The 17,310-nt window shown below is 38.9% G+C and overlaps 1 protein-coding gene across 3 annotated transcripts in view; it reads right to left on the bottom strand.

Moving 5' to 3' along the window:
* The window catches only part of zfpm2a (zinc finger protein, FOG family member 2a), a 162,212-nt gene that overhangs the window by 46,134 nt on the left and 98,768 nt on the right, over positions 1 to 17,310 (bottom strand). For all 3 annotated transcript variants that reach the window (XM_057339670.1, XM_057339672.1, XM_057339671.1), the window contains one exon: positions 5,742 to 5,853. In XM_057339670.1, the coding sequence (XP_057195653.1) occupies positions 5,742 to 5,853 (112 nt within the window). The remainder of the gene's footprint in view (positions 1 to 5,741; positions 5,854 to 17,310) is intronic.

The following is a 17,310-nucleotide window of genomic DNA, read 5'->3' as shown; positions in this document are numbered from 1 at the left end:
AACCGTGCCGGCACCCATTCACTTCTAATGTATGGACACAAAACCAATGCAAGTGAATGGGTGCCGGTTAACAACCTTTTTCAAAATATCTTCATTTGAGAAAGTCATACAGGTTTGAAATGAAAAGAGGTTGAGTAAATGATGACAGAATTTTCATTTTTGGTTGAACTATCACTTAAAGCTCAATATGTGGTTTTATGTATTTAAGATGTGTTTCATGTGAAATATAACCAGGCCACGATTACATCACTTTTAAAGCCAAAACCCTCCTCTGAAAAATGTAAATAGTAGGATTCAGAAATGGAAGCATTTCTCTCAGTCTGAGCTCCAGAGCGTCACATTCACGTTGAAATCTGTGCGTTGTCTGCAAATCAATGCACAGGCATTTCTCAACATCGATTATACAATTATACAGGTGAAATCATCAAGCCCACACACATTCCTACAAGAGACACACACACACACACACACTCACTCCAGGTGCAGGTACTTCATGAGCTGATTAGAAATGCCATGGGGGAGTTGAACATCACTCTCAACAGCTTCAGCGCTACACAATGGAATCATAATTAATAGTAGCAGCAGGAGGCAGCGCTACACACACGCACGCACGCACACACACACACACACACACACACACACACACACACACACACACTAAAGCTGAAGTATGCAGGATGAGAGACTGCAGTGTCATCAAAGCCTTATGCTTAAATAAACACACTTACAAAAAATAACTATGTTTTTTCGTACTATGGTAGAATTTCGGAAGTATCTTTGCGCATCATGTAAATACAGTGGAACATCAATTTTAGCACCGTTCCATCAACATTATACCCTTAGAAAAATTAACCAAACCTATATAATAGTAAAAGTTTTGTTTTTTTGAAGATGGATTACCATTTATATTACCATTGTTTTACTACAAATACCATGGTAAAACTATGGTTATAAAGGGCTACTGTACACTAATTCTAGACTTTATTTCCAGTAAAGTGTGTGTGCACTCTCAGCTATGTGTTTAACTTTAAAATTATGCAATTCTCTCTCTCTCTCTCTCTCTGACCGTCTGCTCTTACAGCCTGGCTCACTGCAATCAATTATTGTTACGGTAGCATCATTAATAATTTCCTAATGAAAACGATTCTGTTGATCTCTGTTGTATTTTAATTAAACATAATTACGCTGGCGCTCAGAGCTGCGGTGGGGACCCCTTCAGGGTACAACCCAGTTTTAACACCCTGATAATGAAATGTTACATTGTGCGCAGTTGTTTGGTTATTATGCGCCGCAGTATTTTGCGCTGTTCAAAGATAAGAGATAATAACGCCGGCACCTCCGCACGCTTTGCCTGCGTGCCTTTCAAAGGCGAAGATGAAATGAAAACAATTTAATGGCCTTAACAGTTTAAAACGTGACAGTGTTTGTCTTTTGTGTCGTTCCGAACTCAGCTGGCATGTGTCCGTCTCCCAGCGCTTTAATGTCAGCGTGAAACCCCTCACCCAGCGCTGCGCTTCCACAAAGACAAACCGAAACGGAGATAAATATACGTTTGAAGATTCGGTTTGTGCGGTGATGAAACGCTTTGGCGTCTATTAGGGTTCTAAATCGAGAACTGGTTGCGTTTGGAAAAAATACAGGAGCCGAGCGATTTTTATGATGTTTGTTTTGAGTAACAGTTTGAGCATGTTGAGATTATTGGTGTTGTATTCATTACAAATCTATTGACAGTCATTTCTTTTTTATTAATATTTTCTAATTACAACTATTCTTTTTTAATTTCGTGAACAATTGTGTGAAATACGTGCTTTTTTGTGCCACCACTACATTTATAAAGACAGCAACTTTTAGATTTTGTAAAAAAAAACATGATATCGCTCACTGACATACCTGTATCTCTAGCATCTGTTGTTTATTATTTTGGCTAGTGTTCTCAAATGTACTTAAATATTTCTTTTATGAACTCTTTAAAGAATCAAAACTGAAAAGAATAAAAGAATCTGAATCACAGCGATGAGATTCACAGCCCTAGTGTCCATATACACAGAGAGAAGACGAGAAAGATGAGGGAGGTCAAGGCGCCGATGGAGGTCAAGGTAACATGTCTTTTCTGACTCGGTCACAAAAAAAACGCTCAATACAGATGCGTCTACGCAAATCAGATGGAAAGAAATGAAAGAATATGAGCTAGACACAAAGACACAGTGAATTAGTCCAGTTCTGCGGAATATGAGCTTATGTAAAGCGCTCTTGTTACACTGGTCAATTTCCACATGCACAATGGCCAAATTTCCCCCTCGACTCCTCTGACACGCTCTATCTGACTGTTCCTGCTTCTAAGAGGCTTAGAGGAAAAAATTAGGTGACCTTTAAATAATCAGACACGCTAGAGCGGAATATCTACTGTCCGAACGAACGAGAGCTCAACCGACTGCTGCTCTTATTTGAATGGAATAAATTTTATTTTGCCGAGTGGGAATTTATGTCATTTCAGTGTCTGACAAGCATGTTAACAACTGTTAATGCATGATCCGACTTCACAAAAGATCCAACATATCTACGTTATATATTTAATAACGTCACTAAATAATTGTAAGATCAGAAACATTTAACGCAACTCAACCAGTGTCCTGACAAAAAGTTCAGTGCAACACAAACACAAAACCACAATTACAGAGGCATCGTCCATATTAGATGACATTAAATGTATAATTCAAGCAAAAATAAAGATATTAAACTAGGAGAAACATCCCAAAAGTGTTTGTGTTTAAGTTTGGTCTCGCTGATTATTCTTGCTACTGTTTTCAGCGTGAATTCTCACAGTCGCCCAGAGACGCCCTCAGGGAATCACACACACCCAACAGGCCTGAATATAATAGATTAAACCGCACAGGTTTGTGGGATGCATGTATTACAGGACAACCACACAATTCTCTTTCTCACCATAAGTGCTGATATTGTGTGCAGGGGCTGGACTGTGAACGGACTGAGGCCATGCACTGATGCAAGAATTTGCAGTAAAACGTCAATACATTTGTGATGTATCCGACAGTCTAGCCATCCCTTTTCTGAATCTTGCCTGTTTTTATCATCAAGCGGTACCATAAAGGTACTAGAGAAATCTATCTTAGTTTAATTTTAATCTCATGTTTGTACTTAATGTATGTCTTTTGTATGTTCAATGCTTTGGCAATATTGTAAGAACACGCAATCATGCCAATAAAGTACCTTGAAATTGAAAATTGATATCACAACACTACTTTTTGGAACGGTATAACATTCATATACCACATCTTTTACATGGCACTTTAAAGGGGTAGTTCACCCAAAAATGAAATCATTTTGATCATTTACTCACTCTTCTGCCATTTCAAACCTGTGTGATTTTCTTTCTTCTGCCGAAGACAAAAGAAGATATTTTGAAGAGCGAACAACAGCGGTACCCATTGACTTGGATTGGTTTTGTGTCCATACAATATAAGTAATGGGTACCACCGTTGTTCGTTTACCAACATTCTTCAAAATATCTTCTTTTGGGTTTTGCAGAAGAAAGTAAGTCATACAGGTTTGAAATGACAAGATTAAAAGAGTAAATGATGACAGAATATTCATTTTGGGGCGAACTATCACTTTAAAGTAGGGGTGTAACGATACACTCAGCTCACGATTCGGTACATATCTCGATGCTGGGTTCACGATACGATACACATCTCGATATTTTGAACAAAATTCAAAAATGAAACTGAAATTCAAATAACATTTATTTAGGCTTAACTGAAATTAGAATTAAGATCAGTGTCAATTTTGACAGAAAATTTTGATTTAGTTTTAGTCATAGTCTTTTGACTAAAATACAATTTAGTTTTAGTCATCCCAATTTATCATAGTTTTAGTCTATTTTTAGTCGACGAAATCTACATAATATTAGTCTACTAAAATCTTTATTAACTAATTTAATTGGTGTAATTAAATGTTCCATACAAAGATTTAACTGTTTCGACATAATTTACTTTACCTTGGAATTAAAATAAACCAGGTCATTACCTTTATTTTTCAGAAAAGTTGAGTAACTACTGGGTATGCATTGTTACAACACAGAGAATATTAGACCATGAACGACATGTAGCAGTTCATTCAGTCTCATTTTGACTCAATTGACTCGTTCGTTCAGTGAAGGGCGTGTTCATTCAGTACATTCAACCAATGAAACGCTGTGACAGAGCTCACGCTCAAGCGCTATTGGCTCGTGTCTCTTTGAAGCTGCGCTGTCTTTGACAGTAATGAATGAGAAAAATCTTTCAAAAAGACATATTACATAAACGGTATTATATTTCTTCAATCATGCAAATCACATACTTGTTTTTTAGCATGTCATCCGATCTTTTAATCTACAGTACGACTCACTTCATCGCTTCTCTGATCGGAACAGCGCTGGTTTCTTTTGGCTTACTTTATGTTGCATATCACGTTATGCAGCAGCTCACGTTAGCGGATAAATTAACATTGTCATTTAAAAACGTTTGTGCTGCCTTTGTAATGAGTTCCAGGGTGACTCGCTTGCAGTCACGCTTTAAGTTTGCTGTGTTTTAACTGCGATTGTGAAGGAAAATATGACGCTTTGTAAACCACTTGGAGACACAGATTGTGTCTTGTGCTTCTCTCTCTACCGCATATGTGAGATAAGCACACGTGACGCGCTGGCGCAGAGTAGGTAGCGTCTTGACCGCTGAACTAATAGTATTAAACATATCGTAAAATATCCCTATCTCTCTAGGATGTGCATCGTAACATTTTAGCATCGCGAAATATCGTAATACGAAGTATCGTTACACCCCTACTTTAAAGTAAAGTACATCACGAAAAACATGGTATTTCTTTGGTCATGTCCAAAAAGCAGCTAAAAAGCATCATATATCAGAAGAATTAGTTTGATAAAATACAGCTTTTTACAGTTGAATCAGTGACCTCGCAATAAAAACGTTTTCTCGCGCTAATACGAAGAATGAGAAGAAATTATAGAGATTTAACGAAACACTCCCAAAATCCTGTTATTAGCCCTTTTGTTTCCAATATTCGGTCTCCTGGCAAAAAGATTAGTCGATTTTAAAAGAACTGCATAATCTTCTTGAACAGCTTATCGAAACTTTAATGATTTGCTGATAAAGTGCACAAATGAAGGCGCTGGTAAAGAGGATCAGTCCTTGGGTACTAGTGATTATGAGATGAGAGCGGGGAATGAAAAATCCCACGTCTCGGCGCAGAGGAGAATCATGGGTAATCATGCACAAAACATTCAGCTGAATGAGAGCTCTCGCCGTTTTCAAATCTAGTACTTTCCTTGTTAACTTATTCATACACGTGTTGCCGTGTACTATGGCCATCAAAGCATGCATTCATGAAAAAACGCACTTTATATTCATATTCAACAAAAAATATGAAACATGAGAAAACACGTGCGCAGTCAATAGCATGTCTTCGGGCCGCACGCCGCGTACACGAAATGCAAACACGAAAACGGCAAATGTCAGAGAATGACATTTGTCAAAGCAAAGCCAGATTGACCTGTGACCCAGCGACCTTACACTACAGAACGCACTGCTAATAGATGTGAGAGACAAAGCTACGCTTAACATCGCTCTCTGAACGAGAGCCGTTCACACACGCATGTGAAAAAGAAATACATGTGAAGAGATGCAGTGTGCGTGTGTGTGTGTGTACGGGGCAGATAAAGGTCTTCTTACCTTTGCTGTAAACCACACAGTTGTTCCTGTTGTCGTCGGAACCCTGCCAAGTCATATCCAGCAGCCACCTGGGACCGGCGTTCAGCACCAGCGGGACCGATCCTTTCGTCTTCTGTAGAAGTGGAGATAACACACAGACACAAATCTTTAGTATGTACGGAGATGATTTAGCAACAAGCTAATACGCACAGTAATACTGTGATCTTTAACAGGGACGGTTTGTTCGGGTCAGAAGTTTACATTGGTCTAGTCTAGTATGACAATGTCATGATATCGTATATGTATGCATGACACAAAGCAGAGTTGAGTTTTTTTAATATACTCCGTTTACAAACATATTGTCGCTGTCATTTTGAAACCTTGTATGTCTAAAATCAGGAAAATAGAAAAAAACGGTACTTTTAAATGATTAAATACTCTCTTTTCAAAGTTGACAAGCACATTTTAATACTTTTTAAAGGTTAGATTTTTGCAAAACCCAGTGACAAACATAAAAGGTGACTAATAAAAATGATTTATGACAAAAAATTCATGAAATATGGATATACAAGGTTTTGGAAGGACAGCAGCGATATACAGTATATACTGTACACAATTACAGCGATTTTAAACAAACTTCCAAATGGCCTCAAGACGATAGAAAGCTATTAAAAATAAGACAAAAACAAGCTTAAAAAAAGCTAAAACAACTAAAACCATTTTATCTAAAGTAATGCCAAGCTCTAAAATAAAAAAATGGAAAAAAAATGTGTATGGAACTTTAAATAGTCAGGGGGATTAAACTCAATCCTTAAATGGACAGTACACTTTAAAATAAGATGTATTCCCCCTCATTGTGTTCAAAACCTGTATGACTCTTTTTTTCTGTGGAACACAAAAGAAGATATTTTGAGAAATGTCCACACAATGAAAGTCAATTGTAGGCCAATATTGTTTGGTTACCAACAATCTTCAAAACATTTTCTTCTGTGTTCTGAAGAAAAAGTCCTACAGGTTTGAAATGACATGAGAGTGAGTAAATGATGTAAGAATTTTCATTTTGGGGTAAAAAATGAATGTTGAGCTCTGTTCAGACACACTCAATCTCAGCGAAATAAATGATTAAACTAAAAAAATGATGCTTTTTACTTTCACACGTTCTCTAAACAGAACAGAACTCTGGGTTATATGTGGAAAGGGCTGACTCTAAAGCGCAGTTTAATGGTGTGTTTTCTGCATTCAGTATCAATAACCTCTCAACCGGCCCGACCCTGCAATCCCTCGTCCTCTCATTTAACTTCGGTGAGTGTGGAATTATCAGCCTGAATCCCCCCCCCCCCCCCCCCCCCCCCCCCCCCCGACGATCCAGTTTCTGATCTCTCCGATTACAGCCTGATCTCAGGTGCCTGGGAATGGCATAAAGAATGTGGATGGCTTTCGGCGGGGAGAAGGCGAGCGTTCAGCGCTGAACTTTGCCCACATTGTGCCTTTCTATCGCCGCCATCTCACTATTTCCTGCGACGGGCTGGGAAGAATTTAAAGAATCAGTATCCATTTCAAAGGCCGATTGAGGTTACGTTTTATAATGCTCCTGCAAATTATTTCCAATGTGTAACGCCATTTCTCTTTTCGGGCCGGGGTCGAAAAGACCTGCGCTTTACGTTCTATCTGTAAGGTGAAAGAGGTAAGATAGAGAGAAGAAACTAAAATGCACACGCACCCTTTTGTGGAGAAAGAGGGGCCGTTGCCCGTCTCGTCTCTATACCCGTTTTTTTCTATTTCATTTTTCAAATGGATTTTTTAAAGGCCAATGAAAGCCTGGAGAACATGTTCGCCCCACTCTGAGGCAGGATTGGTGGAGATCTTGGACAGCTGTTACAGTAGCCCATTACTGGCAGGCAAAATGTCTGTCTTTCTAGGCCATTAGACGTGACGCCGCAGGCACACCTTCATTAGAGTGCAGCAGAAATAGTTTAGCTAAGTGAAAATGGGCTGCAGTCACTCTCAGGGACCTCACGTGACTTCATGTCCTGTCTCTGCATCTCCTGTGCACATTATTACATCTTGCATTTGTCCCTACAGCTGAAAGTAAACAGTGCATTCTTAATAGAAAAACATATGCGAGAAAAACACATTTCACAACTTTGAGACTAAATGGAGTTCGAACATATTTGAAAATATGTTTCTACTAAGGTCATTTAGAAGAAATAATTCAGAATAGGCACAAATGAGACAATTGCTGATATAGACCACTTCATATAATGTAAACACTTGTATTTTTTTATTTAATCTTACATATATTAAATCTTATATTAGTTTAACATTTTAGTTTAACATCGGTAGAAATGTTCTGCTGTGTTAAAAATTGAAACAGGAAGTAATGTTTACATCTTTTGAAGTGGTCTATAAGAGTATAGATTTATAAAACATAACAAAAATTGCATACTGCAGCAGATCTATAAAAAGAACACAAATATGTGATGAATTGGGTGCATATTGAAGACCTATAAGAAATACAAATCACAATGATATCTCTTTAATATTTAAATTAATGTTTAATATTTCGGTGACAATAAATGGAAATGAGCAAATGGAAAGTTTAAGGAGAAATATCTGAGTCTCACAAATCTCACAAATGTCTCCATTAGAGTTTCAGAAGAGATCTCAACAAACTGAGCACAAGATTTGTCAAGTCTGCAATCAAAAGTCAATAAAGATCTCTATAAGAACTCAAAATTTCTCATCAGATTTACCCAAACCCAGATTATTCCACCTACATTCATTTGACGGCTCAATACTCTTTCATTCATTTTAACACTTGTCTCATTTGTTTCTATATTTTATTGATCGAGTACTTTGTTGTCTTTTCAAATCTGAGCACAGGTGAGACTCTCTTCTGAAACTCTAGGTGAGATATGTGTGATTTTCAAGGTTGTTTTCTCCAAATAAGAATTTCCAAAACAGGAGACTGTATTTCAATAAGAAAGTCCTAATTTGCTTTCCATTTAATCTCACTGTTGCCTAGGAAAAACAACCCGAGACATTACAGTATATTAGACTATTCATCTGTGATTCTTCATGATTCTATCAAACTATCATTTTAATCGTGCTCAGAGAACCGTCGCTGTCAGGGTGATCTGACCTGCAATTGACATACAAAAGCTCGACCACAAATGTTTCTGCCCCTCCCGGGTTTCCATGTGGGTGTCTTTCCCCACGCTGGCAGCGATACAGAGAAGCCTCGGCCATTTAAGACGGCTCCCGTTTCACATCTCAAATTAGCCATACAATAACGTCTTATATCCAGACTGACCTGAGAATTTTGCAGCTCAGTCAAAGAGCACTGAAGACCGACTGATTGTTGCCACGACAACTATCTAAAATGAGAATCGGATTAACCCTTTCTCTGATCCTCGGCGTCTGGAGTCATCACTTATTCGGAAGGAAAGGTCTGCTCTCTCTTTCTCGCTGGGAAACAGAACCGAGGCTCAGACGCCCCACAGCAAAGGATGCTTATAATGAATTTCGGGAAAATCAATACTGTAAAAATGTGAAAAGTGATCTAAAACCCTGCTGTTTGTTCATATTATTTACAATATGGATTGGATTACTACATACTGAGTAATATATACTGTATACCTGAAAAAACAAAAGCACATAAAAACACACACAAAAAAAGAAAATGTGTGTGTGACTTTCAAATAAACAAGTGAAATTATCTTTCATTTCCAGACAGATTGTGATATGAAGCTTGATTTAAGACCTTCACACACGGTTCTGTGTATTAGTAACAGATCTCTGGTCTTACTGCCTCTCTCTCTCTCTCTCTCCGTCTACACGTGTAAGAGATACAGTGACCAAAACAGTGTAGTCAGCGAGCGAGTGATTACAAACTGATGCTCCAAATTCGCTATAAAATGAAAATCAATATTTCCACACGATGCTGCAACATAAAAGATAACCTTCATTGATTTTTCGCGACTTAGGTCTGTGTGATAACATCTAATATAAATTTTCAGCCGGTCGGATTTGGATCAGAGCAGGGAAGCGGAGGCTGCCGATAAGTTCCTCGCTAACATTCCTCAGCATTGGATTCCCCCCCTTCCCGTCACTTTTCCCTTTCTCTCCCGCCCCCACCTCTCTCTCTCCGAGCGGCGGCTGTACTATTTATAATTGGCCCGGTACGGACGAAAGCTTCTATCGGGAATCAGCTCTAATTTTTATTACGGAGCAGCTAAAGCCTGTTCCAGATAATTTGGAAATTTCAGGGGGAATTGTGATGGAGCTGATGGCAGCGGCGCAAAGGCCTGCAGAATAGAGCTAACCTGTAATAGCCTGTGTGGCGGCGGCTGATTAAATGTTGCCGTAGATGAAAGAGCCGCCATCGCCGCAATAAATTAACCAATCACACAAATCCCAAGTCGCCGCTAATCCGGCCTTGATACCCTGATCCTCTGATCAGCTCTAGGAGGTGAACGGAAGAAAGTGGATGGTGACACTGAAGGAACCTGACTCCAGGCCTGCGTGTAAACAACGGGCTAATGATAGCACCGCTGACCGCTGCCACGCTCGAACCCGCCTCGCGGCTCCAGGGGACGCCGGGGACAGAAAGTGACCACGCTTTACTTTTTCCATTTAAAGTGAGCAGGAGGAAACTAAAAGTGTGTCACACTTTTATTCTTTGATTCAAAAGCAATGACGAGGATGTCTTTTAAGTATGCAAGGTACTGTATATCAGAGCATTTGTTGCAAATTGCAATTTAACATTTGAAACCGCAAGAACAAATGTCCATTAATCAATAAAATGAGTGCAATGTGCCTAAATATGTCACATGATATGTTTATAATCTATCTATGTATTTTAAATTAAACTATAAACTATATAAAAAAAATATATATATATCATTTTATTCTGTTCATTGTAATAGAAAAATGATGATATGAACAAAATAAATAAAATCAAGACCTTTCACATTCCCTGCATGTTCTCATTGAAAGACATGAAAATATGAAAGCTGTATGTCAGGATGACATGTGTACGGGTTGGAGGCAAAGGTGCAGGCTGAAGGTGAGGATAACAGGACCGGTCCCGCTCTAAGACTCTGTTTACAACCTAACGCACCTTCGATACGGCAACTTCAATTAATTAAAACAAATTGCATGTGGTCAACTGGAAATTTCATTAAGGCAGATTTTCCCGCAGCCCTCGCTATCTCGTATTAATATTTCCCCGGGCATGCCGGACGGGCGACATTTTTTCTTCCGCGCAGTAAACGTTCAAATCCCCTCCGCGTGCATCCGCACGCAATTAAGGACGGTCTAAAAATAAACCCTGATGTTTCTCCTTTTCATGTGCCGTTTGATAAACGAAATAAAGCCCTGCGTTTTTGAAAATCGCTATCTACCCCAGAAAATATATTCCCATGTCTGTCATGCGTTCCAGCCTCCTCTTTTTAAATGGCAGCGGTTTCATCGCCCCGAAATGAAAAGATACCTCCCTCCTCGCTGCCGTTTGCCTTTCTGCTTTTTTTTTTCCGAGCGAGCATCTGCTATTGGGAAGCTAAATAACGGAAATATGCAAAAAGAGAAATTGCACGCTAATTCCCTTTGGAGATAGATCTTGGCGCCTGCCCTGTCATAAATCAGAGAATTTCGATATGAAATGAGGCAAGCTGCTCTAATCATTTCTGCATTTCAAATTGGATCACTGGCTCAATCGCTTGGCTTTTAAACTGCTTGCCTAAGAGCAAATGTGAGGTGGGAGATAATGGGGAGAAATCTCAGCCCGCGTGCCGTAGTTAGTTTACTGCTTGAGTGCAAAAGAATGCTTTCAGCCGCCCGCCCGCCCGCTCCCCCCACCTCTCCTCTCTGCGGCTTTTTCTTTTCAACTTTGTTAAATTGACTTTTTCGTTTGAAATCGATTAAATTGAGAATCACTGCGGCTCTACCAATCTTTTAAGGAACACCCATTGAGGTTCGCTCGGGCCTATCGTTTAGCCGTGTTCGCCGTTGCTATAGGAACCGTGCATATTTATTCAAAATCGTCCTGGCAAAAAACATAGTTTGACTTTGTGCTGATTTAATCTCTCTCTCTCTGAACACCAAATATGTCCTATTTTCTCCCTAAACAAGGCCTAAAATAAACACGAATTGAGATTAACACGGATTTAAATCGAGATTACGCACAACTGTCGAGCAGCACTGTGATGACATCATTTCCAATTCGAATGAACAAGAAATACAACGTGTATAATTTTGTTGCGTGTATGTGTCGCTGTCTTTTTTTTTTTTTTTTGGACATGTCACATGCATTTCCGTTTTCTGGTACTGACTGGAAAACATCTCATCTCAGCTTTCTTTATTTAATCTCTGCTGAATGCTGTAAATGAATTAAAAGAGGTGTAGATGCCAGCCAGCACTTCATATCTCACACGAATTTTCATCTCTGTATGTATTTTTTTCCGTGTCAGGCATAGAACGAGGTTTCAGCGCTAATGCTGTCTGGTTTAATGAGCACTTAGCCTTCAGGACATAAACACCTTCTGTCTGTTTCTCCTCTAGGGTCAAATCATACAGTCAGAGAGCTGGTGGGGGCTTCATTAACACATGGACTCTGTGATTTATAATGCTATTTAAAAAAAACTGAATTTAAAGGAACAGCCCTCGCTTAAAAATAATTTGACTTTTGGGGTAAAAATTAACCCAGAATTTATTAGAAATAAAACCAGACCAGTATATTTAAATCATGTAACCACTAATTAACAATGATTTTGCTATAGTAACCATTGTTTAACTATAGTATTTGTAAAACTGTACCGCACTTACTATAGTAAACTATGGTAAATGTTCATAATGGAAATTATGGAAAATACTGTATGTATCAACATCTTCCGCAGAGAACCGCCATTATACAACAATTCACAAATGACCTGAACAAATTCGCCCAGACTTAAAAGCAAACAAAGGTATAGGGTGTTAGATCGCCCGCTCGCCGTGAAGTTGAGCGCATGAAGAGTGCACTTGTGCATAACGCCAACGCACATTACGTGAAGAGGACAAGGAAGCTCTGAATTCATAATATTGGCTTTGCATTGTAATAATGTCTAGAAGGCAGAGGAACATGCCCCGCTGTTGTGCTCGGATTCGGCTCGTGAAATGGCGTGCCTTCTCCCATAGATCTGCCTATTTCAATTTCAATTTCCACTTTGAATCCAATTGCCGGTTTCTTTGATCTTTGCATGCAACTTGCAGTGAATACAGCAAGCGGCAGCTACTGAGCCACATAACAAGGTGTTCTGTGTACGCCCCATACACCTGTACCGATTTCTGCATGCCTGCAGGCTAGAGAGGCAGGTGGCAACTGCCGGGCAACCTACTGCAATCTGGCAGGGAGTAGGGAAAAAGTGAAATATGCACAAGCAGTGGCAGTCATGCATTGTGTAGTTTCTTTGTTAGATGCATTCTGTGACAGCAATTAAATATGCAGACGTGGCCAAGAGTGATGCCCAAAAAAATGGAAAAATTGACATTTTTGTTTATGATTAAGGAATGTATTAAAAACGTTGTACGTATAAATACCCTTCATGCTTTGTCTATTTTGTACCATACACTTCACATTTTGATGTTTTTTTTAATAAAAAATGGAATATTATCCAAATAATCCTCTCTGGACATCACTTTTGGCCACTGTACATCAGTCCCTGTTCTAGACTGGCTCAACTGGGGGGGGGTAATCATATATTCTTGTTCATTATTTAATAGATCATACAAATAAGTATAAATCATTTTCAATTATTTGACTTGTCAGCTGGATCAAGAAAAATCCCCGGCCCTGCTATACATGATCATATAAACAACCAAAATGAATGTAAAGAAATTGTTTGGCATTGGTTTCCTCAGGGCTGTATAGAGGTAAGAAACATTTGCATAATTGTACAGTAAAACATTGAAGTTCAACCCATTTTTAACCCTTCACTTCATAGATGTGCTCCTTGTAAAGCTATTCCAAAACCAGTTATAGGTAAACACATAAAGAGTAAACACATCTTATCCAAGTGCATTAGTCCTGAACTCTCTTATCACTGTCTGTGCACACCGACCGCTAAAGGAACGGTTCGCAGGGCTGCGTACGCTCTTTGTTACCCAATTAGTTTACTGACGACCCCGTGGTCTAATTTTCCTGTTTTGACAGGCTCGCCTAATGCGCTAGACCACCGGGCCAGACGGCCAAACGCTGTCCAGACTTCTACTGCCTCCATCAAACGTTTCCATCTCACAAAAGGCTTCTGTGATAACGCACCAGATGACCGCTGCAAAAAATCTGCGATTTTCACACTGAATACTTTCATTTAGTGCTGCTCTACCATCTGGGCTCGTCTGATGAGCGTTTGTGTGACAAAAGAGGAAAGGAGAGGGCCTGTGGATGTCGGAAACGCGCAAACCTCGCCGATGGCCTCTTGCCTGAGAGGAAGTGAGCTTTAGCGAAATCGAGACTTTTTTCGGAAAAGAAAAACTGGAGTCGGAGACTCGAGGTGCCAAATTTCACGTATCGTAGGAGGAATGGCAAATTTAAACAGAAGCACTTCGGGTAAATCGCTCTTGTACTGCATTTACCGACTTGGCCCGAAGCTCCAAACCAGACAATATATCACACGTTTATTTACTTGAAAGACAATTTCAGAACGGATTGCCAAGACTGGCTCACTGCACACTTCAAAATACACGCATGTACGTGAAAGTACAGCCAACGTCTCCACCAATTAGCCATCTCCACTTCACACGGCGGAATGTTGCATTCCAACAGGGGAATCGAGATTGCAAGTGAAAACTATTGTGGATTATCTCGGCTACTTTTCAAGGAAGTTGTTTCGACGTCCCACAAGTCGAGTCTTGACAGTGACAGATGGTAAAGCAGCTGGCATCTCTCAAACTCTTCTCCCTTGTGCTAGTTTATCCCCCTCAGTGTTCGCCGTGGATTCTGCCGTGGCGTATTCCAACACCTTTGGCAAGACGTGGCGCAAACCAAGAGAGACAACGCTGTGGACAAACTTATGTTGTTTCTTGCTAATTCAGATCTGATTGAGGTTATGCAAAGTATCAAACTTCAAGGCAGGCGTAACTTTTTCATTCTTTCAAGACAAAGAACACAAAACCTAAACCAGATCTTTTCTAAATGTTATTTCTGGTCATTGTATTTCTAACAACTGTTGGGTCTAGAAACTTTATTTTCTTGCGAGTTTCACCCAAAAATGAAAACTGTTTCATCATTTACTCACCCTCGTGTCACTTCCAACCTGTATGACTTTCTTTCTTCTGCAGAATACAAAAGAAGATATTTCAAAGAATATTGGTGACCAAACCACACTGACCCTCATTGACTTCCATTATATGGACACAAAACCACTGAGACATTTCTCAAAATATCTTCTTTTGTAACTCCCACCTCTACATTTTGTATTAATGAATCAAGTCCCTGTGTTAAAAAAAACTGCACATAGTCTAAAGATGACTTTTTATGACGTGCCAAAAAACAACCTTTACCATGGTAAAAACGCTGTACAGCTCAACTCTAAAATCCTCAAAATACTTTCAGAGGAGCTTGCTCTCAATGAAATAAACCATGCGGTTTGTTGCACAACGTCTAAAAGGAAAGAACCCTTGTTGAAATGGCATCTCTGCTGATGTATCGTTCACAAAGTTGACACCGTGAATTGTGACGCGGTTTCTAATGGTATCTTCACCATGATTGTGCTAAACTATGTAGCCATCACTTCAGTCACAATGCGGCGGCTGCTTATCGCTTGGCTTCCGTATCTGTTTGCCTGTTTGGGACATGCAGTGATGAAGAGGAGAGGGGAAATGTCAGGTTCACTTGTAGATCAAGTCGAGCATGTATTATCTCAGCTCTAGTCATCTGTAGCCACGGCAGCCGTCAGCGCTCTGAGGAGAGACACACACCCCCTGTTTCCTGTCAGAGAGCTGAGATGATCTTCAGAGAGAGAGAGAGAGAGAGAGGGGTGAAGTATGAATCTCAAAACACCCCTCCACCTCGAGGTCACGACCTTTAAGTCCCCCAAAGCCCTTTAATGCAGCATTAGTCCTGCTGAGCATTACAAAGAGTTTATTAAGAAGGGAGGATCAGATGAGAAAATGACTTTTTGAGGTTTTGGGAGAAAAAAAGAGGGAAAATCTGCCGAATTATATGGAATTCAGTACAATTTGAATTATAATTCTATAGAGATTTTCCTAATGTGCATTGCTTTAAAAAATATTGAAGTACCAGAAATGTATGCAAAAAATATTAATATTTGTAAGCAACTAGTGAGAAAAACCATAGAAAGAAACCAAAAATTCAACATTTGGCTTAAAGGCCTGTTCACACGAATAACATTAACTACGATATTAAGATACTGTAACTATAAAAATAAATATTTTACCATCCACACCAATAGACACTGACATAATGTTCATTTTAAACTTTGCAATGCATTTTAATATTTTTAATGTGTGAGCTCTTAAAGGCAAAGTTCACCTTCAAAATGAAAATTCTGTCATCATTTAATCACACTGTTGTCATTTTAAACCCAACATTTTAAAAAATATCTTCTTTTGTGTTCTGCAGAAGAAAGGGATTTTTATTTTGAAGGTCAACTATCCCTTTAAATTCGAATGGATTGTGAGTGGCCTTTCAATGTTTTATTGTTCATCAGCTGAAAAAATAAGTAAAAACTGACATCAGCATTGTTCCTCTTTTACATGATCATTATAGTTGTGGTGTGGACTTTGTCATTCGCTTACATTAAAAACAATTAAAAACATGCATAGTAACAGTTATCATTCGGGTTGTAAACCTGTTGTAGGCCTTAAATCACACTTGGTTAGTTGAGTTGATTAGATGCGATTACAGTAAAATTAAGAAAATAATATAGTCTATGTTTTCAATAGAGCCACCAAAAACAATTTTACAAGGTCACTCAAAAAAATGCTTTTATAATCTCTACCAAACACTTCAATGAAATGCACAAAATAAATCAATGAAAACAAATCTAAATCATTGCAAAGATCAAAAGATCAGATCCTGGTTTGTCTTATTAGATCACAAGGAATGCATATTTCAAAGCAAATGCAGTAACAGCTTCATCTAGCACAAGAAGCCACAATATCCCGCTGAAAGTATTTCCGTTTGCCTGTTATCACTAAAAATGACAAAACCAAGAGCTCACTGAAGCCCACTGTGGCAGATTCATATCTAATCAATAGTATTTAGGCACGCTTTCACATGGAGCAAATCATTTGTTTGTCAATTTAATATTTCATTACCCACGAAAAACTCATTTACACGTTCATTCACTCAGCTTTATCCTTCATCGTTTAAAGACACAAACAGCTATGAAGGATGCCAGAGGAGAGAGAGAGAGCATGTCACTAGAATTTGAGTGTCATTATTAACATGGAAACACAAGAGTTTACATGAGAGAGAGAGAGAGAGAGCAGAACATGTGTCTTTACATGAGTGTGAATCGCATGCAATATTAAAGAAATGTATTAATAACCAGAATTAAACTTATTTACTTATTTACATTTATTTATA

This window comes from Triplophysa rosa, linkage group LG8, assembly GCF_024868665.1.
Source record: "Triplophysa rosa linkage group LG8, Trosa_1v2, whole genome shotgun sequence".
Lineage (NCBI taxonomy): Eukaryota > Metazoa > Chordata > Actinopteri > Cypriniformes > Nemacheilidae > Triplophysa > Triplophysa rosa.
This window is presented reverse-complemented; position numbering and strand designations above follow the sequence as displayed.